The following is a 25,393-nucleotide window of genomic DNA, read 5'->3' as shown; positions in this document are numbered from 1 at the left end:
TCTGCTCTAATATATGTATAGGATAAAAACACTTTTTTTATTGAAAATATTATTTAATATAACACAAACAGTACATAACTGTAAGTTAAGAACATATATAAAACCAATGTGTATTCTGTTTATGAATAACAAGAAAGATATGTATTAAACATAATCCCAAATCATTGAAATATTTACTAAATATAAGAAAATAAATATTCAAGATTTAGATTTTACAGCTTTATCCACATCATCCATAACAGATAATAATTTTTTCCATTGCGTTACATTTAAGCAAATACCTATATAAAATATAAAATTTTTTTTATCATCATTTATCACTTATGACAAATATTTTCAACAAATAAATTTTATTAATACCTTTTTTTCCAGGTTTTAAATTTGCTTCTTTATCATAGTACATTTCTCTGATGTCGACATATAATTTTCCTTTAAAGTCTCTTACACTAATTTGACGATTATTTCCTAAATCCCAGACAGTGTCTTTATTAGATTCATCTTTATTAGATTCATTTTTTAATTTTTTTGATACTTTTTCTTCTTTCTCCTCTATTTCTCTTTTTTGCTTTTTCCTTGGTTTCATTCCCTTAATAAAAAAAAATGAAAAAATATTGTATGTATAGCTTTGCTTCATGAATTTTAATTTCTTATAATGAAGTTTTATTTTTTATTTTAAACTCATTTTAATCTTTTAAAATAATATAAAAACCTATAACAATCTTGTTCAATATTTATATTTGAATATATATGTATAAGAATATTATTTTACATAAAATACCTCATCACTACTGTCATCATCCGTAGACACATATTCCTTTGATTTCGGCATTTTCTGAAAATGTATGAAAATGAATTATTTAAAATAATTTTATTAAATTCTATATAACATTAATTATCGTTTATACTTAAAGAATTAATCTGTAATAAATAATTATTCTGTAAAAAAAAATATAATAATTGTTAAAATTGAACGATTTTATTTGTTATAGCCTCTTAATAAATATAACATATTTATATGATATTAATATCTTACTTATTATATGATGAATAAAGATCGATTTAATGATGAAGAAAAAATAGGAACTCAATAAGGATATAATTCTATTAAATTTATCATAGAAATTTAAAATGATTTAACAATAGGAGGTATATTTTACAGAATTATACTTGGAAGTACGTTAGGTACACATTTACTTATGTATATTGTGCGTACCATATTATATAGTATGTATTATTTCTGTAGTTCATTGATTTCCGTTTTATTTGAAAATTCAAAATAATTATATCAAACATATTTAATATTAATATTTACTTAATCGAATATTGGTATTATTTATTTCATAAAAAATTTATAATATTTAAGTAAGAATTAAAAATTTTTTTATAATATATTTTTTTTATTTATTTTTTAAAAAAGTAAAGTAAAAAAGTAATCAAAAAAACTTTTGTAAAAATCGTTATAAATTATAAAGTTTAACAATTAAATATGTTAAATTAATTTTATTCATCATTAAGTTATAATAATTAAATATATATATATATATATATATATATATTGCTAATGTACTTATTAAAATTATACACATATTATATTAAAATTATATATATGTATACATATAATTTTATATTAATATAAAAGATATAGCAAAATAATGATATATATTATTTTTTACTTCACATAATAATAAAAGTTTTTTTAATCCATAAATATTTTTAGAATTATCACAAAATATTGGTCTTTTATATTCAATTTGCTTTTTAGTAAGTAAAAATCTTTTAAAAAATTTAATATAAATTAAATTTATATAATATTTTTAAAAGATTAATAAAAGATAAATATTAAAATTAATAAACTTTTTTAATTTTTTTTTTAAATAAATATAATAAAATACTTTATATTATTAATACATAATTCTTTTTATGAGATATTTATATTTTTCAAATTTTTCCGGATATAAAAGGTTCTAATTTATAAAAAAACATTAATAATTATTTAGAAATTAGAAAGAAATATAAAATATTTTTTTATGTCAATAAATAAAAAAGTAAATAATATATAAAAGAAATTTTGTTCTATTGAGAGGAAATAATATGTACATCATATTTACATAAGTTTTTACGCAAATAACGAATTATATTTTATTAAGTTTTGTTTAGAATAAATTATTCACTTATATATATTTTATTTTACAATATATCACTATTTATGACTCCTGTTTAAAATAAATTATTCACCTTTATATATTTTATTTTATAACATCACTATATACGAAAATCTTTGACATTAACATGTTCTTTCCTTTAAAAATGTTTTTTTCTTATTCACAATAATTAATTTAATTTAATTAATTATTATTATTCGCAATTCTAGATGTTTGAGTTAAAGGCCGTCGACTATCTTCATCTGGTCCATATATAACTTCTTCATCAGAATCATTAATCATAGAAAAAGTAGGGTTGTCCTTAGTTATAGAAGAATCTAATTATAGAAAAATCAATTATAAAAAAATAATACATTAATTTAATTCGATATAAAAAGGATTTTCTATATCGAAATCAAAAATACTTACGTTGGCCATATACTTGTTGATATGCTGGTGCATATACATAAGCCATTGTATAAAGATAAAAATTCAAAAGACCATACAAAGCCATAAATTGTGCGGATGAACGATAATACGTTGTGAGACGAGAGGCAAAACTATCTTCAAATATACCAGCTCCAAATTGTCGCGCTGTCACGCAACCACAAACCAACGAAACCACAGCAGCAAGTAGTGTCAAAAAACGTAAACGAAGATCTAGAAAAAAAAAAATATAGAAACAAAAAAAAAAAACATAATATATCGAAAAAAAGATTTTTTTAAGAGATATTATATAATAATTACAAATACATTTTACAATTACAATTTAAATAATAATAACAAATACATTTATAATCATACCAAAATATGGCATGGATCTTAATTCGCTGTATGCTCTTAATATCAAGAGAAGAAGATATGCTATATAAAATCCTCCTACTGTGAAGAAAAATACTTTGAAACCCTAAAATCATGTAAATTTATAAAATTATAAGTATTAATTAAAAATGTTGTATGATAAACTTATAATTATCAATTATTGATAACTTACAAAATAATTTGATGTATCAAGAACATAATTATAAGTGGGATCTTCTAACTCTGTGCAACGCAACCATGTTGCTAAAATAAATGCAGAACACCATAGTAAACCCACTACCAAAACTTTTGGTAAATAGAATGTGATAAGACGTCTTTCATTCTATTAAAATATAAGATTTGTAGATATAAATAATATTATGATTTAAATTATGCTATTATATTAATTAAATATCACACATACTTGTCTTAAACCATGATAAACACATAACCAAAACATGAGAATTGCACAAAGGAATGTTGTCTGTAAAATTGCATCTATCATACCAGGTACCCAAGAATTGACTAAAAATGTCATTGGAAATAATGGATCTATAAAAGTAAAATAAATTTTAAATAAAAATAAAATAAATTAGTTAAATATATATAAAAATATAAGTTATTAATTTTTAATGCCTTACTATTATATAAAATTAATAAAGGAAGAAGTATAGAAATCCATTTTTGTTCTATTGACCAATCATGTAATGGATATTTTCGTAGAGAATGTCCAAACCAGCACTAAAAATCAATACAATTGATATATGATATATAATTTTCTTTTAAATAATGTGCGAAAATATACATTTTTCATTATTCTTTACCATAACTCCAAATGCAGTTAACAAAAAGATAAATCGAAACCAAATCTCGAACTCCGTAAACGCTGGATTATAATTTTTAAACTATGAACAAGTAAAAACATTATCAAGTGCAATTTGATTCTAGAAATTTTTATAATAAAACCATGTTATTTTTATATAGTGCTTACTGACGTAGAATGTGAGATCGCATATGTTATAACGTTGATGGAAGCTCTCAAGTCCATGAAAACGAACAGTAATAATATAATAACTATAATCAAGAAATCCGAGATGAGCAACTACCAGTTCTTCACATGTTTGTCTTTCACATTTTAAGTGTCTGGTTCTTTGAAAAAGAAAGCATGTTAATAATAATTTTATATTATATGTATGAAATAATGAAGTTATACTATATTTGTAGATCATAAAAAATACCTATTATGACCAGTTTCTGAAGAAAGAACAGGTATGAGTTTATGATCAATAATACCATCTATTGAAATGCTTATTTGAAAACTTTTATCATATCTTTCATCTGTAAAATTTGAAATATAATTGTAAATTTATTAATTTTTTAATTCTTTCATATTTATATTACCATCATTATTAGATGTTAATAATTTTGCAATAACCCATAATTGTTGACTATATGTAGATAATAAAGGTGTTTTCATAATAAAAGGGCCAGTAGCAACTTCACTATTATTTACATGAGCTTTCTGTTCACTCATAGAAGTAATAGGAGGACCTATAACAATACAATGAAATAATAATATAATGAAAAGAAAAAAATAATATATATGAAAAAGAAATATTTTATAAAAATACCTGCAAGTCCAATAAATACAGCTAATCCAAAACATGCAAAAAAAGCAATGAATACCATAACAAATTCTCTTTTATGCATGGAATATAATCGCATTTGAACTGATCTAAAGAAGAATATTATTATTTAAATATATATATAATATATATATTTTATGTAAATGGAATCAAGTACCTCTCACATCGATCATGATGATAAGCAGGGGCAATATACTTATTAAATTCACTAAAGAGATCACTGAATTGTGCAAGTACATTTCTAACTCGAAAATTCCATCCTGCAGAAGGAAGATGATATGAATATCCCAATCCAGATCCATCCATTTTTACATTGAATCTATCACATATATTGCAAATATAAATACATATATTATATATATTTTATAATTATATTTTAAAGATACATTCTCATTTTTATAATTAACAAGTAGAGAATAAAAGTTTTTATGTTCTGTTTTCAATATTTATAGTGGAGACGCGAAAAATAATTCTATTGTATTGATCTGATTACCTTTAGTTTTCTAAAAAAAATAAAATAATTTTACATTATAAATAAATCATATTTTCAATGAAATGTTAAAAATATACTTATGATTGTATAATTTTACACATTTATTCGTATTCAAATCGTATGAAAAAAAATATTTATATAACTAAGGTATTATTACCTTTCTATTTAGTCTTGTAGATTTTTGTATAATTTCAAGATATTTGTGTTAATCGATATATCATATTAAATTTTAACAATTTTAAGCAGAGCATATATTGTTAAGCGTTCGTCAATTTAACGATTAAAATTGTAACAAGATTTAATTCGATGATGACAAAAAACAAATTCTTAACGACACATGAAACAAATGCAGCAGACATCATGATGTATATTATTGATTTTTACGATAGTATGGTACATAGTTAGTAATTCGCCATTTAAGGCTGCAATTAGTGAACACGAATTTATACGAATAATTCGTGTTCAATATTATAATTATATGCATAACAATTCATTTATTTAATTGCACGCGAATCATTGTATGAATCAATCAGTTCGAATCCATTATAATCGAACTCTCAATAATGTAACGTAATTCATTCAATTCTGGTTCATGATATGAATTATTTTTAATATTACATATTCATTTCAATCTGGTTTATGATAATTATTTTTAACTAATAAGAACTAAAGAAAATAATTGTTAATTAGTTTTATGTCAATTGTGTTTAATTATAAATATAATCAAATTATAATTATGTAAAATATGTAAAATAATTATTAGTCGGCATAATTATAAAAATAATAATATTAATAGTTTTAAAATAATTTTGTAATCGACTTACTGCAAGCATCTATTTCTATATATTATTGAAAATAATATATTGTAAAATATAATGTATAATTTCTGTATAATAATGAAACATTTTTTAATATTCAAAAGTTCATATATGTTTTTATAATTATTAATGATATTATATTTTTATTAATAATGTATGGTTGGAAATATATATATATATATATAAAGTAAATCTATTTATACACATCATATAAAATATACATACAAATACAAAATAAATAAATTATTTTACAATGTGATTATTTATGATGTTTTTTTAATCCCAATATTTTATTTTTCCATCCCAACCAGCTGTAGCTAATCTTGAAGGTTCATGAGGATGCCACAATACATCAATACATACGCCATCATGTGCTTTCCATTTCTTATATAATTTTGTTGTTTTCCAATCCCAAATATAACATTTACCATCTGCATCTCCCGAAACAAGATAACTTAAGAAAATAAGAGTAAAAATATTAAATTATGCTGGATATAAAGAATTTTATAATTTTATAAGCATATTTTATAAGCGCATTTTATAAGCAAAAAAATTTTACCTCATATCTGGAGAAAAATCCAAACCACATGCATAACCAGCAACCATATGACCCGTAAATGTTTTTTTACGATTCATTTTAAATCTGTTTAAGGCCGAAAATATAACAATTTTATTATCCATACTTTGACATGCAAGCCATTTTTGATTTGGCGATGGTGTAACTGCTGGCATAGAATGCATAGAAGGATCAGCTATGTATTTCATGTCAACCGGTATATCCCATTCCCAAACTCTTAAACTTTTATCATCTGAAGTCGTTACAAATCTTCGATTTTCATCTACAAACGTTATCGTATTTACAGCACCCAAATGTCTGTCATATTCTTGTGTTATTTCACCAGAACGTATATCCCACTGTAAAATATTTATATAATATATTATCTAATAAAATTGAAATTTATAATATATCCTACAAATAAAAATATGTGTGTATGTATAACTCACGCAGATAATTTTTTTGTCGCTGGTACCTGCTACAAATAAGTGTTGTTTGTCCGGATCAGGATTAAATTTAACGCAATATGGAATTTTTCTACTTGTAAATCGACTTATGCAAGCACCTGTTTCTGTATCCCATAATTTTACATAACGATCGTATCCAGCAGACAAAAATTTTTTTCCATCATTATCAAAACTTATGTCTCTTACAGCTTGGCGATGTCCGTAATAAGTTCGGATACATCTCCTATCTTTATAAACTTCCCATAGCTGTATTTAATAATATAAGTGAAATTAAATTATGTCACTTCTCATTATTTTTCATGTTTCAAAATTAAAATATAAATACCTTCACTCTACAATCCATACTACAAGAAAGTAATAAATGCGCAGTACGAGGGAACCATCTGATTTGTGAAATACCTTTGGTATGTCCCTCCCAAGTATGAATTTGCGCTTTTGGTAAGAAACATCTATCGGGTGGTGATTCTGATCGTAAATTTACTCCAACATCTTGAGGAGCATGTAAAAATGATCTACCTTGATAATCCACACTGTCTTTAACTAAAATAAATTTAATTATTTCAAAATATTTTTTATAAATTTATATAAGAATATATTTAATTATTGTGATATTACTATGTAATACTGTTTTTTCCTCAAGTGGTTTTTCCTCTGCTGGTTTGCCTCTCCTGTTTCGTTTTGCTAATATTTCTTCTAGTTCTGCAGCTTCTTCTTCAGTTGGCTTAATAATTCGTTTTTCATCTACATATCCACCCCAAGGACCCAAGAATCCTTCAATATCTGCAGGATTATCATTTCTGTGACGTTTTCTTTTATCAGAAGCCCTTAATGTTGTACTTTCAAATACAGTTTTACAACCAGATTCTTCAGCAGCATCTTTTGCTCCAATAATAGTTTTACCTTCTTCTGCACTACCATCTACAGTTGGATCTAATGCGTATCCTATAAAATATAATATTTATAAAACCATATATCACTATAACTTCTTTTAACATTTACTATATATATTATTATTATATTTTATACCATAACTGGCAAATGTTCTCCTTTGATTTTCAAATTGAAACTCGCTTATATGAGCTTTCTCAACATATCCAGAAAGTATATTTTTTACAGCACGTTGTTGTTGTGTTTTAAAAGGATTTTCTGGACCAACATCTGGAGCAAAAAGTTCTTCATACTTGGGATTATGCATTACTTCTTTTATAGTTGAATCTATTTGATTTATACATAATTCAGTCCCCTATAGCACATTTAAAAAAATAATTTTTAATCTATATTGATAAAAAAAAATTTATAAATAAATATTTACCGTTGGTATTACTTCTGGTGCAGAACAAATTTGCATATTTATAGATGCAGTTAAATTTTTTGTGAAAATAGAATTAACAATATTGGTAGAATTAATCATACAATTAACCTCATTTTCTCTATTTTCATTTTCATTTTCAGATTCGCTATCACTACTACCGTAATCTTTTAACGCAAGCATAATTTATTTAAATTCTTTTTCTCACTAAAACATAAAATATTTTTACATTTTCTGATAAAAAATATGCTTCAAAATTGACAATTTTTAAAAACTTTAAGAATCTATAAGTTTAAAAGTTACACATATACGAAATTACAATATTTTATAGGTTATAAGTTCAATCACTAGAATGATTCCATTAACAATTCATTCACTGAAAAAAATAATATATATATATATATATATATATGTTGTCCTTAAGGTTTGTTTTCACGCATAAGAGTAAAAGTCATAATTTTTATTGTTATGATATTGATAATGATATATTGTACCTCGCGATACCAAATTTAATAGCCATTGTGAAATTCAACTTTTCAAACGAAGGTCATGATTTTTAATATTGTAATTGTAAAACGATTATTGTTATGTGAAAACATATCTTTATCTTTTCTTTACCAAGCCCAATTGTGTGCATTAGCTTTTAGGCTCATAAATGTCAATCTATCGGATGTTGTAAATTCGAATAAATTCAAACTAAAATTAATCCTAGTTAATAGGATAATTAAACAAAAAAAAAAATATATAAAATATTTTTAAAATGATAGTATAGTGGTAAATGATAACTTATTCTTAAATCACGATTCATGTATAAAAAATAATCAATCGTATGTGGAAATGTTTAGACGACGATTTTTGTAAAATTCAAAATTGCGATTTCGATTTCATATATAATCGATCGATCAGTGAATTTTTTCGAATCAAGGAAATTAATGAAATCGATCATTTACAATATCAATATAGCATTTAATATGGAAAGCTATAAACTCAATTGGATTTAAATACTGTATTATACGAATCAGACGCATATCGCACGTGAATCACAATATTCTAGGTAAATAATATAACATAAAAAAATAATTATAAAAGATACTGAACTATTAAAAAATTTTCTGAAATGCTAACCTACATCCAATAGGAAATGAGTAATACTGATAACGCTTCGTGTTTTGTTCCTGATTTCAAGTCATATTTTGATGAAGATAATACATTGATGCGAAATTTTTCGGGAATGAATTTACCCGAGAAGATTTTATTTGTAATTGATACGGCCAGAGAGAAAAATTGTACTCCCTTTAAACTTTCTACAGGAGCTAGTTATACTCCTTTATTTATGATAAAACGAACTATAGAAAATTTTATTTATATTAAATCTATCATTCAACATAGTCATGAATATGCATTAATGATTTTGAACTCTCATAGCTCTAGGTGGATATGTGATTTTACCAGTAATACCAATAGTATTGTTAATCACTTAAATCTTATTAATGATGATTTTCTAGAGGAAGATCAAAAGTCATATGACCTTGGACAATTATTCGATGAAATACAACAAAAATTACTTCTATTAACAAAGAAACATGAGACTACTGTTCCAACATTTGTTATCAGAGTAATTTTAGTGTATTCACGTTCCAACAGTATCCCAAAATTTCATATTGATAAAAGATCTTTAGATACTCTTATAAAAAATCCATATTTTTTCATAGATGTATTATATGTACATGAGCCACCTTGTTCCGAAAATTTATGCGAAGAAATTTATTCTGAAATAGCAACATTGGATACAACAAATTTTTCATATATATTAGAAGTAGGAAGAAATGCAGCAAAATTACATGATAGTATGGCTAAATTATTGGCACATCCTTTACAAAGGCCACCACAAAAAGATGTATGTTATACAATTTGTTCACCTTCTGTTTCTCAAGAAACATGTAATAATGTTTAGTTATATAATCTTTGAAAGTTGTAAAAGTAGATATTAATAAGTTTACATATAATATAATCATTGATAATGGAAGCAATAAGCAAAAAATAAATGAATAAATAAAATAGAAAATACAAAAATAGCCTTTTTTATATTTTTATATTTAAATGCTATTTGCAATATAATACAGATCAATTTAAGCTTTGAAGCTTAAAGTGTGTTTCTTTCTTTTTTTCTAATATCTTGTTATATATACACAATTAATTTTTATTTAACTCATTTATTATTTTATATAATTTTTTTCTTTACTATAGTAGATAAATTTCAAAAAGAATATTAAATATATAAAGAATATTATAACATAATATTTAGTTATAATAAGAATGTGTTATAATTTTTATATACAAAATTTTATTGAAAAAATATGTAAAATAAAATTTTTTTCTATATAAATACACGATCATTTATAAATAATGTAATATAATGAAGAAATATTGATCAATTATTCACTGGCACATATTATTTAATTATAAAGTATTATTATATATACATTATAAAGTATTGTTATACATTACAAACTATTATTATACATATAATAACATATTTGTAAAAGTAAAAAGTAAATTAGCTAGTAAATATCATAAAGCTTATAATTTTTTTACATAATTAATGTTCAATCTTTAATTGATATATTTATAATATTTATATCACAGTATAGAAATACTTATAGAATTAAATAAAACTATTTATATAATCGGCAGTAATATTCATTTTACGAAATTTGTTATCAATTATAAAACTATATGTTAAATATCTTGGAAAAATAAACAATATTCAAAGTTTTGAAATATTATTAATTATCGACATAAAATAATATTACAGAAAGCAGAGGCAAAAAAAGATAATTATATTACATTTGAATTAAAAAATTAAAACAAAATTGAATTTACAATTGTATGAATAGCTTTAAAAAAAATTTTCATAATTCACTACCATAATAATAAGTAATAACTAATATTTATAACACGAATTCTCATTGATTAAGCATGATATTTATATTTTATTTAACAATGACTCTGACACATGATAATTCATCATTCATTTAATTCATCTATATATATCTAATGACTTGTTTCATTATATAAATACTAAATTAGAATACAAATATACTTATATATTTACTTACGTACATTTCTTCCATATAATACTTTTTTTTCTATAGACTAGCAATAGTCGATATCGATTAATAATAATATTTCTTCTTTGATGTAAAAAGTGCTAAATAATAAAATATAATGTATTTCAATTAATTTCAATTAATGTCGAATATATATATATAAATTACTCGTTTTAAAACATATCGCATAAGAAACTGAAGATATAAGAAAAATATTTTTATAATCCTTATATGTATAAATAATGTCTTTGTAAGTAGAATATTGAATAATTGAATGAAAATAGAAAATTGAAGGATAGGAAGGAGGAGTTTCAAGATAAAATTTAATGAAACATTATACAATTATATGATAGCTTTTATCAAAACAAGTTCGATTATTTTGATAAACGCTATTGATTGATTTGCAATAAAAAAAATTTACACTAAATAATTTTTGGAAGAACGTTTTTTTTTGATAACTTCAGTTTTTATGCGATTATTTTACCATTTTTAATAAAATCAGACATCAGAAACGTTCATATTATATATATAAAAATGTTCTTTACTAATGCAATTATTTCGTATTTAATTTAAAATAATCAAAAGATGTTAACATCTCATATAAAACAGGATGTCATTTATTAGTAGTTGTAACAAAAAGATTAAATTTTTACGAACTATTTCTTTTCCTATATAAATGTATGGATTATAGCTATAAAAGAATAAAAAGAAAGTAGAGAATACGGAATAATTGAAATAGCCGAAGATGATATTTGCAACGTTCTCAATACTTCTGGCAACACTTTTATGAATCGTTTTATACTATTTTCAGTAATTTCATCTATCGTAACGTTTGAAGTTTCTACTATAGATTTTTTCACAGTGTTTGATGCAATGTTCAAAGAATTTGATTCGAATTGTACATCTTCAGGTTGCCAATTACCGCACAAAGGAAAATTATGTGGTACTGGTAACATATCTTTATGTTCGCCAACTTTAAAGATTAACGACATTCCAACTTCTGCATGAAATTCAATGTGACAGTGAAACAACCAGTAGCCTGAGAGAATATAAAAGTGAAAAAGATAAAATCCTCATATGTTTCACGTTTTGAAGACAAATTTTAAATAAAAGAGGAAAAGAAAGAAAAAGAAGAAATATCAAACGAACAAGACATTTTATATATACCTGGATTATTGGCATGAAATCGTACAACAGTGTAACCACCGTCCGGTACCGTTACTGTGTCTTTTAACGGAGCATGGTCAAGATTTCGTCGTATTGCCCCTTCTTTATCCAATGCCTTTACTTTGTCAACAGTGACATTTTCACCGACTCTTTCCATTGCGATCACGCGAAATTGATAACCATGAAGATGAAACGGATGATTCGCGTCGTAAGCGAAACCTAAGGAATAAAAGTATTCGATTAGAAATCAAACAATATTTCGATTTAAAGATGGCGTCACGTGCGCATATAATATAAAAATATAAAATAATCGACAAACCTTCATCCACCAAAACAATTTCCACCACGCTATCAAGATTTACTCGAAGCACATGAGTGCAAGCGCAATAATCTTGGACACAACCTTGTACGGTACTTGAATTACAAAATTGATCCGAATCGATGAAATCCCTTTGAGATAACAGAGGCATCGGTGGCAATTTCATCGAGATATGATTTAACTGGGGAGTAAGTACTTGTTTTGTATTCTTTACTGAAAATTATTACATATATACATCGAATAGCATAAAAGAAGTAGCAATATATATGTATATACATATATAGTACGTAGATGGTATCCATTACCTTGATTAAATCCATAAAGCTTTCCGCGATGGAAATGTGGATTATCTTTCTTGTAAAAATCATAGGATACATAAAATTGGTAATCAGGATGCGCGCTATTTGATTTATCATTTTTGTCCATGGCTTTTAACAAAGGTATGCTAATACTATTATTGGTTTCTGTACCCTCGTTTAAAGCGTTTATACGCTGAAATAGAAGATATATCATACATCTATGCTCTATAATCCAATTAACGAATCAACGAAATTTCACATAATATATATACCTGACCACCTATCGAATAGTTCGATTTATATTCATATCCGATTAATTCATTCGGATCTTTGTTAGCCGCGCCTTCATATCGTAGTATAGCAACTTGATATGCTTTAGTAAATCTTTCATCACAATCCATTAATCCGCGGAATCGTATCCAAAAGTTATCTATATTTTGATTCGTCTCAACAACGAAATCGAATCTTTCGCCAGCGTAACTTACCAATGATTCCGCTATAATTGTAAACAAAATTTGTACTCTTTCCCATTGATTTTTCCATGTCTTTATTTCGCGTTACTTACCTTCGACAGCTTCGATATCACGTCCGTCCGAGCTAATCACATGCATAGTATGATTGTCGATCGATAATTCGATCGGACAATTGAGAAATTCGGCGTTAATGAGTCTAAATCTATATCTGGTGTTCTGTAAAAATATTTGAAAAGAAATGATACAATATCATTTTTTAGATAAAAATTTTTGTTATATATATATATATTTTTTTTATCCATTTGTTTAACATTACCTGTTTAACCATAAAGATCGCGGTCGGCATTATAGCGGATATATTGTTTCCGTTTCGATTAACTGTGAAACGACCTAAACCATTAATCAATATATTAGGCGGTTTATTATCTCCGCCTGCGTGATGATGATTTAAGAATTTATCGATTCCTAATTCATGAGTCCAATCCGAGATTTGGACAATATGTTCATCGATGTCGTACAAATCATTGTGCCAATTCACTTTTGGAGGTGTGCGTACGATTAACGGACCGAACACTCCATCACCCCGTTGAAAGCCTATAAGCATAGGATTACGGACTCGATTAGAGATCATTGTGTCGCATTGTTGGATTGTTGAATTACAGAGAAACTTTTTTCTCTTCTACCTGAATGAGAATGCCAAAAATGTGTGCCCGCCTCCGTGGCAATGAAATCATAACGAAAAGTTGAACCTGGCAAAATTGGGCACTGAGATACATAAGGTACGCCGTCCATGTACGGAGTTTTAACATGATGTTGGCCATGCCAATGCATCGTCGTGCTCTCGGAGTGTAATAAATTTATTACATCGACCGTTATCCTGTCACCTTGACACACCTATAACCGAGTATAATTTATTCGTCGACAAATAGATTTCAGAATAGAGATTTCTAATTTATTATATGAATAATCGTGAAGTATCGCGGAAATCGGAATTTTATGTAACGCATCATTACGAATGATGATGCTTAAAAAATTAGCGACAAAAAAATAATAAATTAATATGCAAATAACATTTTTAAACGGTTGCAACGTTTACAACTGTTACATGTAATACATAATTATGATTAATTGAGTACATCAATTAAGTTAACGTATAACTATTTTTAATGTAATTGCAGTTTTTTGTATTATTATATTCAATAATATTCCATAATTGTGGAAAATATTCGAAAAAAAAAGAAGAGGAAAAAGAAAAAAAAAATGTATGTATATATTTTAGATAAATGAATAACGAAATAGCATATGTTAATTATGTATCATTACGAATATTCAAATTTAATTATCAATTTTTGATGATGTCAAATTTTATGTAGTAGAAAAATAGAAAAAAATAAATAGAAAAAAATAACACGAATGAAATAATTTCTTCATGTGCAAAAGCTCGAAGATACAAAATTGTCTATTCTTATTTCTTCAATTAGCTTCAATTTCTAATTTTCAACACGCGGATAAATTTTTATCGCGATATCGACAACTTTCGATCGATACTTTTTCCTGTTATACATATATATATATATATATATATATATATACCTCGATAGCTGGTCCAGGCATTTGACGATTAACAACTAAAATCGATCGTTCGATACCATCTGCTGCAATACAATGTTTACGAAAACAATCCGTAATGTTGAATGGACAATCGTAACACGCTTTGCTCATTGTGTGATAAGCCTCTAACCTAAAGATATAATGACATTGCATCGGCGGTGCTCCGTCTATGCAATTACGTCTACAAGGATGTTTCGTCCAGTCCAATTCATCGGCTGTCTCTGGATCGATACTTCCAATTTCAAAGTCATTGTGCACGGTTATAACGGTTTCTAAGGGAGATAAAGAATTATCCAAAATGTAATATTAAAAAAGTACGTTCGCCTCGTCACGCGTAACTATTATATATTACAAAATGTGCAAAAATTCAAAATTTTTTGGAATTATAAAGTGAAAAATTTAGATATTTTCCTTTCCATTTCGTATACACATATGCACCGATATGCGAATAATTGATATGCATGTTTTATTTACGTTTGCTTTTTCTCTTTATTTTCATTTTCACACTTACCTGACAGACAACTGTGAAGCAGCAAAAAGAATTCTAACAAATACAAATTCATCTTCCGACGCATCATTTTCATTCGATCTGTAAATGTATAAGTAAAGCTGTGAATTTTATTACGAGTACAACATAAAATCCGATAAAAGGCTACGTAATTCACGGTTAATCACTATTGATGCGCTTTATAGGCTTAAAGAAAATTATATGTACAAACATCATGAGAGAGAAGGAGAAAGAATTGCATCGAGCAGTGAAATTGACGATGAAAATAGAGGGGGAGGGGAGGGGGAGGGGGAGGAGAGGGAAAGACGAGATGTGACTTTTATTTTACTTTATCTAATCTGGATATCATATGAATTTGATGGATGGTAACGTAGAATTTGGCCGAACAATATAACATGGAATGAATTATATTTCACATTTTACGAAAACTAAGTACGAAAACAATAAATAATCATTGATAATACGAATAATGACACACACATTAAAAGCAATAACTTGAATGAATGTTATTGTATATTAATAATTTATTGTTAATCTTTTTCTGACAATATAACAATTTGCTTATATAATAACAACATCGTTATTTTTTTTTTTTTTTTATTATATTTCACAAACTTACACTAAAATGGCAATTCCTTGAAAAAATGTTGATCAAATTTGTCTGTCCAAAAATCTTACGAACTTTACGAATCTTCCTCTTTTTTCATTCTCTCGTCGCAAAGATTTACACGAATCGACATGACGTTTATCGTTTGTCGAAAAAGTGGGAAAGAAAAGTAAGATTGATTAGAATAGAATAAATAAATTTCGATGATTTACTGTTACTTTCGATACGGTAATATCGTATTTTCGTATTCACGACAACCGTGTGTGCGGTATGTGTAAAATCGACGATGTTTTAAGAAAGACTGGATCAATGCAACGATGTTCGTTTCTCTATACAAGGATTTCCTGGAGGTCATGTGTACCCCACAAATTGCCGTCGGTCCTCTTACTTTACCCGCTTAACTTGCCTATAGCGCGATGCAAATAACGTCAACGGTTTCGTACTATTTCCTCTTATAATCGTTCTTCCCCTGTGAGCAAGTATCGTGGGAAATTCCATTGATACACGTCAAAGAAATATATACGTATGTAACGATAAATAATGGAACAAATTTCCTCTTATTATGTGACGTATCTATGAATTTTAAATACGAAAGAAAATGGGAATCGATATATATTGAAACAACGGATGGATGATTTTTTTTTAATCTCTATCTTAATATGAAACAATTGAATTACGTAAATCTGTCTATCTATCTTATTAAATCAGTAACATGAAACATTTCGACATTCCAAAAATTATCTCATTCTCGTCGGACGAAGAAAATTTGTCTTGGATTCGTTGGAATGAATGTATAAAACGAAAAGCATACTTTACATTTTTCGTTGCAATTGTTTTTTACGTAATACGTACGATATGGAAATAAAATATAAATATGTTCGAGGAATGTGCCCGTTTCATTTTGCTTGAATATTTCGACAAACCAGTTGAAACAAATGAAACTTGAACGTTACGGTTTCGAATTATAATTTTAATTTTAAAATATTAGATACGTATCTAATTCTTTATACGTATATATTTTATAGCGAATCTGTTCTGTAAATCTTTGATGGAATGATTCAGAATTATTCGTACAGTATAATTGTCATATCATTATTATTTCGTTATAACAATTTGAGATAATGACTTTCTATGTATTATGTACGTAAATATAATCTTAGAATCTCTGTTTTAAATTTAGACTTTAATATTTTTTTCGAAGAATTCTATGATTAAACATGAATAAGCGTCACAGTTTTTCTATAAAAATCACACGTGTAATAGTGTATAATCACACGTATGACGTATAATCGTTTATTCTTTCTCAAGCTCCTTTTTCGCATATATAAAAATAATAACAATGACAAAATGACCTAATATAATAATAGTAATAATAATAATAATGTTAGCAACGATTATATGATAATTATTACATATTTAATATTTTTTATTATTCTTGAGAAACTTTAATTATGAAGATATAATAATCAATATATGTATGAATATTAATCGCGTACCATTATATATTATATACTTTTATATTTTGAATCGAAAAAAATGATTTTTTTTTTGTACGTTTTAAATTAGAAGAAGTAGAAATTAAAGAAGTAGAATAATATATCCGAAGATCGTGATTGAGTAATGTGAAATTTTTCGACATATATATATCTTATGTAATTATTACATTATATACGAACGAATTTAAAAGAAAGTCGTATTAAAAACAGAAAATGTATTGTTTTATTGGAAGCAAATTACAGGGAAAAGTCCTGAATAAAGATTATTTATCATAATTTCGAATATATAAATAGGTAGTATTCCAATATTATTTTATAACGGTTTCTTTTGCTTGACATAAATTTTAAACAGATCATCAAATATTAATATAAATAATATCGTTGTTAATTGAAAAATTTAATGTTGCATATTGATTTTTGTTGTGCGTTAAAAAGTTATTTATTAATCGAAATTGCGAAATTCAAAGATTCAAGTGAAAAATGAAAAAAGGGTCGAGAAATAACATATAGAAGATGAAGAAAGAAAAGAGAAAGTTTACGCAAGAACGTTAACCTTCGTGTAATAACGGTGATGTTGACGAAATAACTACGCAATATAGCAGCTGTAGCGTGTGTAATCCAAGCAAGGACATATAGGAATGTGTCTCTCGATCTTTATCAATTTGTTTAAATTTTATCATTAAGAATGTAAATAAGTGACTTTCTTATTTCGAAATAAAAAAATCTATTATTTTTAAAAGAACTATTGTTTCAATCATTTGTAATTAAAAATATTAAGCAAATTAAATCATAAATAATATAGATTGCGTTAATTTAATTTGAAACGCGATTATATATATTTGATGATGTATTGCGCTAAGAAGTGTATGTTTATCTGATAATGTATGTATAATATATATATATATATATTTCACTTTCTTAGAGGACATAAATATCTATGATGATAGAATTCGTTTTTATTGCTCATTTATAAGAAATATTTTCAAATTGTCATTTCTGTGAATGTGTGTTGGAAAATATGTATATGTATTTATATTATATGTGTGTATGTATATATATATATATATATATATGCATATAAAATTAATCAAACGACAATCAACATAACCTTTTTTTATAATACGTTAATACGAAATCCGATAATTTAAATCCGATAATTGCAATTAGTATTAACTAAAGTGATTTTCTTCGATATGACCGAATTTATACAAGGAACATGTTTATTAATGTGTCCAGACAAAGAACGTTTTATGTAAGTACATAATTGCACATATACACCGATATGAAAGATAATTTCTTTTTATTATGTTTTTTGAATGATGTTACAATCATAATCACAATTAAAATTAAAACAAATTTAATGAGAATTTTTCTAGAAATTATAAATACAAATATTTTTGTATTTGCATAAATATGAATTATAAATGAATTTATATAAATAAATATAAATAAATAATATTTGAATGAAATATTTTGAAACATATAATATTCATATATCAGATCTATAAACAATTATTTTATTTTTACATTACATATACATTACATTATAATAAAAATATTTCAAAAATTCATAACAACATATATAGCAGAGAGAGAGAAGGTTTATTACATAAATTTGAGATCGACGAAACTGCGAAAGGAACAAAATTGCCGAAAGCGGATCCAAAAAAAACTATAAAATGTTTTAGTCGTCCAGCAGCAGGATTAATAATGACCGATATGAAACAATTACGTCCGGCACCAGTGTTATTGTCAACGATTAAATATTTATTTACCAAGTATGCATACTAAATATGATTAAAATTGTACGAAATATATATTATAAATTTTAATACGTGCATGCTCATTTCAGGATAGCTACACGAACAGATGTGGATTGGATAATGATATATGATTTTATCTTTGATCGTTTGAGATCCATTAGGCAAGATGCTGCGATTCAAAGGATCGATGTTTCTATGAACATTCGATTACTAGAACCTATAGTTCGATTTTTGGTTTATTCCGCGCAAAGGTATAAAATTATATAAAATCGCAGTGTTAACATAATAAATGTAGAAAAATAATTACAGATTATGCGAACGAAGTATTTCTGAATTTAATGCTAAAATCAATGATCAACACCTCATCGAATGCATAACGCGTTTACTAATCTTATATGATGAATCCGAAGATTTTTCGGTTACCGAAAAGAGTATGAAAAAATTAACATTGAACAATGATCGTCAACAAATGGAGGCATTATACATTCTTTTGCATATGGGTAATACAGAATCCTTAATGAGAGCATTACAACTTCCTCTCTATTTACGGTATGCACACAAAATCAATCATTCATTATTAGAATGTTTCAGGATAGGTGGTACTAATAAAGAATGATATAAAGATGAAAAAAATATAATTAAAAAAATAATTTTTTCATTTTCGAATATGAAAAATACGAAAATGAAATTTGAAATTTTTTCAAATATTGAAAAAATTGACTAATTCCCAATTGGACAAGTTTTTGTCGTATTATTAAGAATTAAATAATTAATTTTTTTTTCGTTTCATTTTTAAACGTAAAATTATTTTTTGTCCATTTATACCACTCTTTAAATCCTACATATACCAATATATGTATCAATGATTCTTTTCATCATCATTTTTTGTAGGAAATCTCCAGATGTGCAATTATCAATAAAAATATCATTTGCTTGGTATTTAAAAAATTATGTGCGTGTTTGTCATTTAATTCAACAATTATCTCCGTTACTTATTTGTGCAGCCATGATTAGTATACAAAAATTAAGAAGGTATGCATATATGTTTGAATTTCGATTAATGAAATGAATTATGTATGATATAATATATTTAATTTTAATATATAACTAAAAAATGTTTCAGAATGGCATTGAAAATTATGAGTTCAGGATACAATAGTAAAATTTTCACTTTTCCAGGACTTAAATTGCAAGAAATTTTATTATATAAAGAGATAGAAAAAATACAAGTAGATTGTGAGTTATTTGGACTTGTATTTACCAATCAGAATATTTTATTTCAAAAAGCTAATTTCAAAGATGAAATTAAATTGGTAAGTAATAGAACTTCATCAAGAATTAAATTTCAAAATATTGTTCAAAGCATAATTTTGAATGGTATGAAAAAGAAAAAACTTCTATGTTATTCTCTGTATTATTTCAGGCACATCCAGAAATGTACTACACGCATCATTATTTACACAGTCTTTTACCACAAATTTTACTTGAATCTATATATTGAGCATATAAAAAATACAATGCATTTAGATTCTTACATCTTTGTGATTTTTTTTTTACGTATTGATAGATATATATATATATAAGATGAAATGTTCAATAATAGATAATAAAGATATAGCTTATATTATTTCTTATTAGTATCTTGTTATTTGAATTATTTGATGAAAATTATATATGTAATCGTATTGAACTCTTAGAAATGGCTGGTTTTGTTATTTTGAATTGTAAAATTGAATTGTAAAATTTACTTGAATTTCATAAAAAAATAATATTTATTGTGAATCACTAGATGAACTACTCGAAGAGTCTGTTGACATAACTTCAACATCTTCCGTTTCTTGTTTATGGGTATTCATGACACCACTCCCTTGTCCACTCATAGACATATGAATTTCACCTGATGAATGCCATGCAAATTGATTTGCTTGTGATGCAGGTGGTTCTAAAATAATTATTATTTCATTATATGAAATGTAAAATTTAAGAATAGAGATACACGTACATAATTTTTATAAACATACCACCTACTGGATGTCCAGCTCTGTGCAAATCTGAGGATAATCCAGGATGAGTACCTGGCATCTGACCATTTAAAGGAAGATCACTTAATCGTCCAAGATATCCCAATCTCATTTCAATATCTGTGATAATAAGGATAATCATCATAGTTTGCAAAAAAATAAAAACATAAAAAGATTACCAGTGGGATAAGGTCTCCTAGGATCCCCTTGTTGCCAGGTAAGGGGAGCACATATGGCATTTGATGCGCTTATTCTATGTGCATATTTAATTAATTCTTCAGATGATACGGGTCTCTTATTAGCACGAGCAATAGATTGTAACTTTTGTTTAGCTTGATAAATTGCAGTTGCTAAAATTTGTTCTGCTTCCTTCAATTGTCGCTGTAATTGTTGAATATCTTGATCTTGTCTTTCAACTTCAGCTTTTAAAGCTTCCATTTTCAGGTTAATTTTTGCTTGTTCAGCTGCTCGTTTTAAAATTGTTTTCAATTCATTGTCTTTGGCAATTAACAGTTCTGTTAGTTGAGCATATTCTTCATTCGACAGTTTCAACGGTTTTTGAGCTATCGTATTTTCTATCATTTCTCTAAGATAATAAGATTAAATGAAAGAACAAAATTAAAAAATTAATAATTTAAGCATGCCAATCTTATATTTATAATTTATTTGAACCGTACTTTGCTATCAATTCAATATCATCGACGATAGATAATAGAACTTCTCTTGTACTTTTACCGGATGATGCCATTCTACGCTCTCAAATCATACAAAAAATTACAATTAAAATTCTCCGCGCTAGAATCGTTAACTATATTAATATTGTATAAACATTGTGGTAATTGGATTCAGTTAAGATAGCGATTTCCGCTAGATGGCACTGTTTCACATGAGAGTGCATTCTAACAAGTTTTTTAATCAATGAAAGATAGGTATATCTAGGGAAAACATAGAATCGCGCTTCATTTGATTTCAAAAATTTGTGAAAAACTTATTTTCATATATAATTTGAATTTTTTGTAATATAATGTTCTTGATAATTTTTGTGATTTTTATGATTTCGTGATTATATTCTTGTGAAATTTAATCCTTATAGAAAATATATATATTGTTATAAAATAAAATATTAATCAAAAGTAAAAAACGTTACATTAGAAATAGAAATTTTAAATTTATTTTACAATAATACAAAATAATACAAAATAAGATTTGCTTTGGAATAGAAAAAAATATATTATAAAATATTACGATAAATAGAAAAATCGAAAATTATAAGCAAATATAGATAAGGAGAGTAAATAGAAGAAAGATAAAAATAAGATAAAAATTGGCTTTCAACGCCATCTCTTGAGTATTCTTGGAAAATTGTTTTTGATACTCGAAAGATGACGCTTAATCTATTACTTTACACTCTGTTATACTGCTTTCGAAGAGATGTCTTGAGCATTTGAGAGATGACGTTGAAAATCAATTCTTGTCTTTATTTTTTAATTTTTGCTGTCCTTATCTATATTAGTTTTATTTACGGTATTCTAGAGATGGCGCTGATTCCACAATTTTTAACCTATCTCTATCCTTCTCTCATTATATGCTTTCCTTGTCTATATTTGTTCTACAAATTTTATAGACTTAGAAAAAACGGTCTTGACGGATTTTATTTATTTTATTATCTTCTTTTTACCTAATCTATTGATTAAAAATCATATCTATTAATATTATTTTATTAATATTGATTCTATTTAATTCAATTCAATTTTTATATATCGTAAGTATATGCATATATCTATTTTTATATATTTAAATTCTCATATGATCGTTGAAATACACGTATTTTATATATATATATATATATACATAGAAACTTTTTTCTATATTTTTCGCAGGGATTACATATATGTATATATGCGTTAGATTTTTTAAATATCACAATATATCTGTCAGTTTATTCATTGTTTTGATGTTATCCAAAGATATCTTATTTTAAATAAATATCTTTTAAATAGTATAATATTAAGAACAGGCATACATATTAATAGAAAATTTGCAAATAAGATTATCTATGAACATATCACATGTGTTCAATTAGAACATAAAAATAAAATTGATTTCATTTGTGTGATTGGCCTAATTTGTTAATGTGATCAAATTATCTTGTTGAATCGATGTGTTAAGATTCTGCTGTAGAGTATTATTATCACGTGGAAAGGAAATGTGCGAGAAATGACATAAGATCGAAACACGAATCGTTTGTGAAACTACGAAAACGATGCAAGCACATCTGCCAATGTTATAATATTACTGATTTCAAGCGGAATGGAAAAATTTTGCAAAAGAGAGCCGATCAGAATTAATTGAAAAATTGGATTGAAAACAAAAATACATATTACGTACATATATATGTATAAATTCGTTTCGTTATAGTTTTTATCGAATATCGATAAAGTATAAAAGTATGTAAGAAAGTATGTATATATATATATAGATTCACAATGAATGAACGAATCCATTCAAATTCAATTCGCTTAAAGAACGTTTCTGTTTGATCATCATTACGTTTACACATTATGACATATGTGTATAAATTTGTACTTATAATACTATTCATAACGTTAATCTATCCTTTTTTTCGCGATTTTCTCGCAGGTGGATGTAAGATGTGAGAACGTTAGAAATGGTATTATTTTCGAGCAAATGAAGGAAGCAAAGACAGAATTTCATAGCGATACGGTAAGGAGGTCGTTGCTCGATCGTTTAGTCGTTTTAAGGCCGTCGTGAAACACATGCAAAAACATGCGAATTGTAACACGTAGACGGTTACCTGGCCCGATTGGTCGAGGAGGATCAGAGAGCGGAGGAATACACGATTTCCGTGTAATTGAAGCCGGGAATCGTTGAAAAATGCAAAAAATGTATTTTCGATGGTACGTAAAAATTTTTACACAATTGGAAGTGATTTTTTTTTTTTTTATTTTTTCCTCGCCTGCGTTTACTCTATCTGGAAATTCGAGTACAGTTACAGGCTACGTGTTAGGCGAGGCTGCCGTGTTAAACGCAAGTGCAAGTGGGTTAATGGTGAAGTCCAGGTGAAAAAGAAAAAAGTACGAAAGTGAGCGATACGTAGATATATGCTGTACGTGCGTACGTATTTTACAGCACGGACAGATACTATGACAGTTGATGTTGACGAATGTCCCCTCCCGATCTTCGGGCAAACAACATCGAACGGATAGGTTTGGCTGCAGCTGCACCTGTACACCATTGGAGAGCGGTGCCTCCGGTATACATTTGGCCTCTCTTCCCTTGGACCACTGCCACACTTTCCTCTCTATACATACACGTATAGAACAACCAATGTATATCCACGCTTTTCAGTTCTCGTACGAAGAACCGAAGATGTACGAAACTGGAACATCGAGAGGGATTTCGTCGAATCTAGGAGAGCTAGTAGTGATAGACCCGGCATCGAGATAAAATTAATTTATATAATTATCATGCTTAATCGACCAACATACGTTAGTAACAGCTAATCTTTATACCACAAAGGCTCAATCACTAATTAAATCGCGAAACGAAATCACGAATTAAAATATTTCTCATACTTTATTACGTTCTATTAACAGGCACTCGATGAGAATGACATCCTGATCGAGAATATATTTCCGTGTCAAGTTTTTACGAGGATTCTCAGGATTATTTTTACGTACATTACACTCGATTGGCTAAAAGGTTTGCGAGACTTACTGTAGCGGTGCTCGATTCGTCGATACGATCGATGGGATTAGAAAAAGTAA

The 25,393-nt window shown here is 26.3% G+C and overlaps 7 protein-coding genes across 11 annotated transcripts; 2 read left to right on the top strand and 5 right to left on the bottom strand.

Annotated features, from left to right (window-relative positions):
* Positions 1 to 32: 32 nt before the first annotated feature.
* Ssb-c31a (single stranded-binding protein c31A) lies at positions 33 to 1,509 on the bottom strand. Its single transcript, XM_031916813.2, has 4 exons — positions 1,034 to 1,509; positions 779 to 832; positions 361 to 586; positions 33 to 281 (listed from the first exon to the last, which is right to left on the bottom strand). Exons 2-4 carry the CDS (start codon positions 827 to 829, stop codon positions 199 to 201), a joined length of 360 nt encoding a protein of 119 aa, XP_031772673.1. The 5' UTR covers positions 830 to 832; positions 1,034 to 1,509; the 3' UTR covers positions 33 to 198.
* A 541-nt stretch (positions 1,510 to 2,050) lies between these two features.
* LOC100864416 (transmembrane protein 181) lies at positions 2,051 to 5,471 on the bottom strand. 2 transcript variants are annotated; one of them, XM_003689896.4, is made up of 13 exons: positions 5,239 to 5,471; positions 4,746 to 4,907; positions 4,574 to 4,677; positions 4,344 to 4,493; positions 4,181 to 4,280; positions 3,938 to 4,091; positions 3,767 to 3,847; positions 3,584 to 3,683; positions 3,367 to 3,494; positions 3,136 to 3,285; positions 2,946 to 3,048; positions 2,571 to 2,801; positions 2,051 to 2,479 (listed from the first exon to the last, which is right to left on the bottom strand). In XM_003689896.4, the coding sequence occupies exons 2-13, from the start codon at positions 4,892 to 4,894 to the stop codon at positions 2,346 to 2,348; spliced, it is 1,584 nt and encodes a 527-aa protein (XP_003689944.1). In that variant the 5' UTR covers positions 4,895 to 4,907; positions 5,239 to 5,471; the 3' UTR covers positions 2,051 to 2,345. The 2 variants fall into 2 exon arrangements, with proteins under 2 accessions (XP_003689944.1, XP_086759870.1); XM_086903744.1 differs by having other exon boundaries at positions 4,746 to 4,848; positions 5,239 to 5,456.
* Positions 5,472 to 6,076: 605 nt separating this feature from the next.
* LOC100863128 (pre-mRNA-processing factor 17) lies at positions 6,077 to 8,633 on the bottom strand. The gene is made up of 7 exons (XM_003689885.4): positions 8,235 to 8,633; positions 7,949 to 8,165; positions 7,538 to 7,864; positions 7,248 to 7,462; positions 6,905 to 7,168; positions 6,459 to 6,814; positions 6,077 to 6,353 (listed from the first exon to the last, which is right to left on the bottom strand). Exons 1-7 carry the CDS (start codon positions 8,412 to 8,414, stop codon positions 6,176 to 6,178), a joined length of 1,737 nt encoding a protein of 578 aa, XP_003689933.2. The 5' UTR covers positions 8,415 to 8,633; the 3' UTR covers positions 6,077 to 6,175.
* Positions 8,634 to 8,839: 206 nt separating this feature from the next.
* LOC100863361 (BRISC and BRCA1-A complex member 1) lies at positions 8,840 to 10,304 on the top strand. The gene is made up of 2 exons (XM_003689887.4): positions 8,840 to 9,285; positions 9,370 to 10,304. Exon 2 carries the CDS (start codon positions 9,373 to 9,375, stop codon positions 10,183 to 10,185), a length of 813 nt encoding a protein of 270 aa, XP_003689935.1. The 5' UTR covers positions 8,840 to 9,285; positions 9,370 to 9,372; the 3' UTR covers positions 10,186 to 10,304.
* A 365-nt stretch (positions 10,305 to 10,669) lies between these two features.
* LOC100863246 (multicopper oxidase 3) lies at positions 10,670 to 16,633 on the bottom strand. 2 transcript variants are annotated; one of them, XM_003689886.4, is made up of 11 exons: positions 16,338 to 16,633; positions 15,722 to 15,799; positions 15,193 to 15,482; positions 14,283 to 14,493; positions 13,916 to 14,193; positions 13,692 to 13,815; positions 13,399 to 13,622; positions 13,133 to 13,319; positions 12,828 to 13,040; positions 12,509 to 12,727; positions 10,670 to 12,380 (listed from the first exon to the last, which is right to left on the bottom strand). In XM_003689886.4, the coding sequence occupies exons 2-11, from the start codon at positions 15,792 to 15,794 to the stop codon at positions 12,010 to 12,012; spliced, it is 2,190 nt and encodes a 729-aa protein (XP_003689934.4). In that variant the 5' UTR covers positions 15,795 to 15,799; positions 16,338 to 16,633; the 3' UTR covers positions 10,670 to 12,009. The 2 variants fall into 2 exon arrangements, with proteins under 2 accessions (XP_003689934.4, XP_086759849.1); XM_086903723.1 differs by having other exon boundaries at positions 10,670 to 11,442.
* Positions 16,634 to 18,378: 1,745 nt separating this feature from the next.
* LOC100863007 (SAC3 domain-containing protein 1) lies at positions 18,379 to 21,372 on the top strand. The gene is made up of 7 exons (XM_003689884.4): positions 18,379 to 19,073; positions 19,408 to 19,599; positions 19,674 to 19,835; positions 19,894 to 20,133; positions 20,476 to 20,616; positions 20,708 to 20,897; positions 21,008 to 21,372. The coding sequence occupies exons 1-7, from the start codon at positions 19,015 to 19,017 to the stop codon at positions 21,083 to 21,085; spliced, it is 1,062 nt and encodes a 353-aa protein (XP_003689932.4). The 5' UTR covers positions 18,379 to 19,014; the 3' UTR covers positions 21,086 to 21,372.
* Positions 21,063 to 22,499, bottom strand: MED4 (mediator complex subunit 4). Of its 3 annotated transcripts, none has more exons than XM_003689883.4 (4): positions 22,283 to 22,499; positions 21,785 to 22,191; positions 21,606 to 21,725; positions 21,063 to 21,526 (listed from the first exon to the last, which is right to left on the bottom strand). In XM_003689883.4, exons 1-4 carry the CDS (start codon positions 22,351 to 22,353, stop codon positions 21,357 to 21,359), a joined length of 768 nt encoding a protein of 255 aa, XP_003689931.1. In that variant the 5' UTR covers positions 22,354 to 22,499; the 3' UTR covers positions 21,063 to 21,356. The 3 variants fall into 3 exon arrangements, with proteins under 3 accessions (XP_003689931.1, XP_086759874.1, XP_086759875.1); XM_086903748.1 differs by having other exon boundaries at positions 21,587 to 21,725; positions 22,283 to 22,481; XM_086903749.1 differs by having other exon boundaries at positions 21,613 to 21,725; positions 22,283 to 22,474.
* Between the last annotated feature and the right edge of the window lie 2,894 nt (positions 22,500 to 25,393).

Source organism: Apis florea, unplaced genomic scaffold (assembly GCF_048593485.1).
Source record: "Apis florea isolate Af1SG1 unplaced genomic scaffold, ASM4859348v1 contig_2293_pilon, whole genome shotgun sequence".
Lineage (NCBI taxonomy): Eukaryota > Metazoa > Arthropoda > Insecta > Hymenoptera > Apidae > Apis > Apis florea.
The sequence above is the reverse complement of the archived record's forward strand: the minus strand, read 5'-3'. Positions and strand labels throughout refer to the sequence as shown.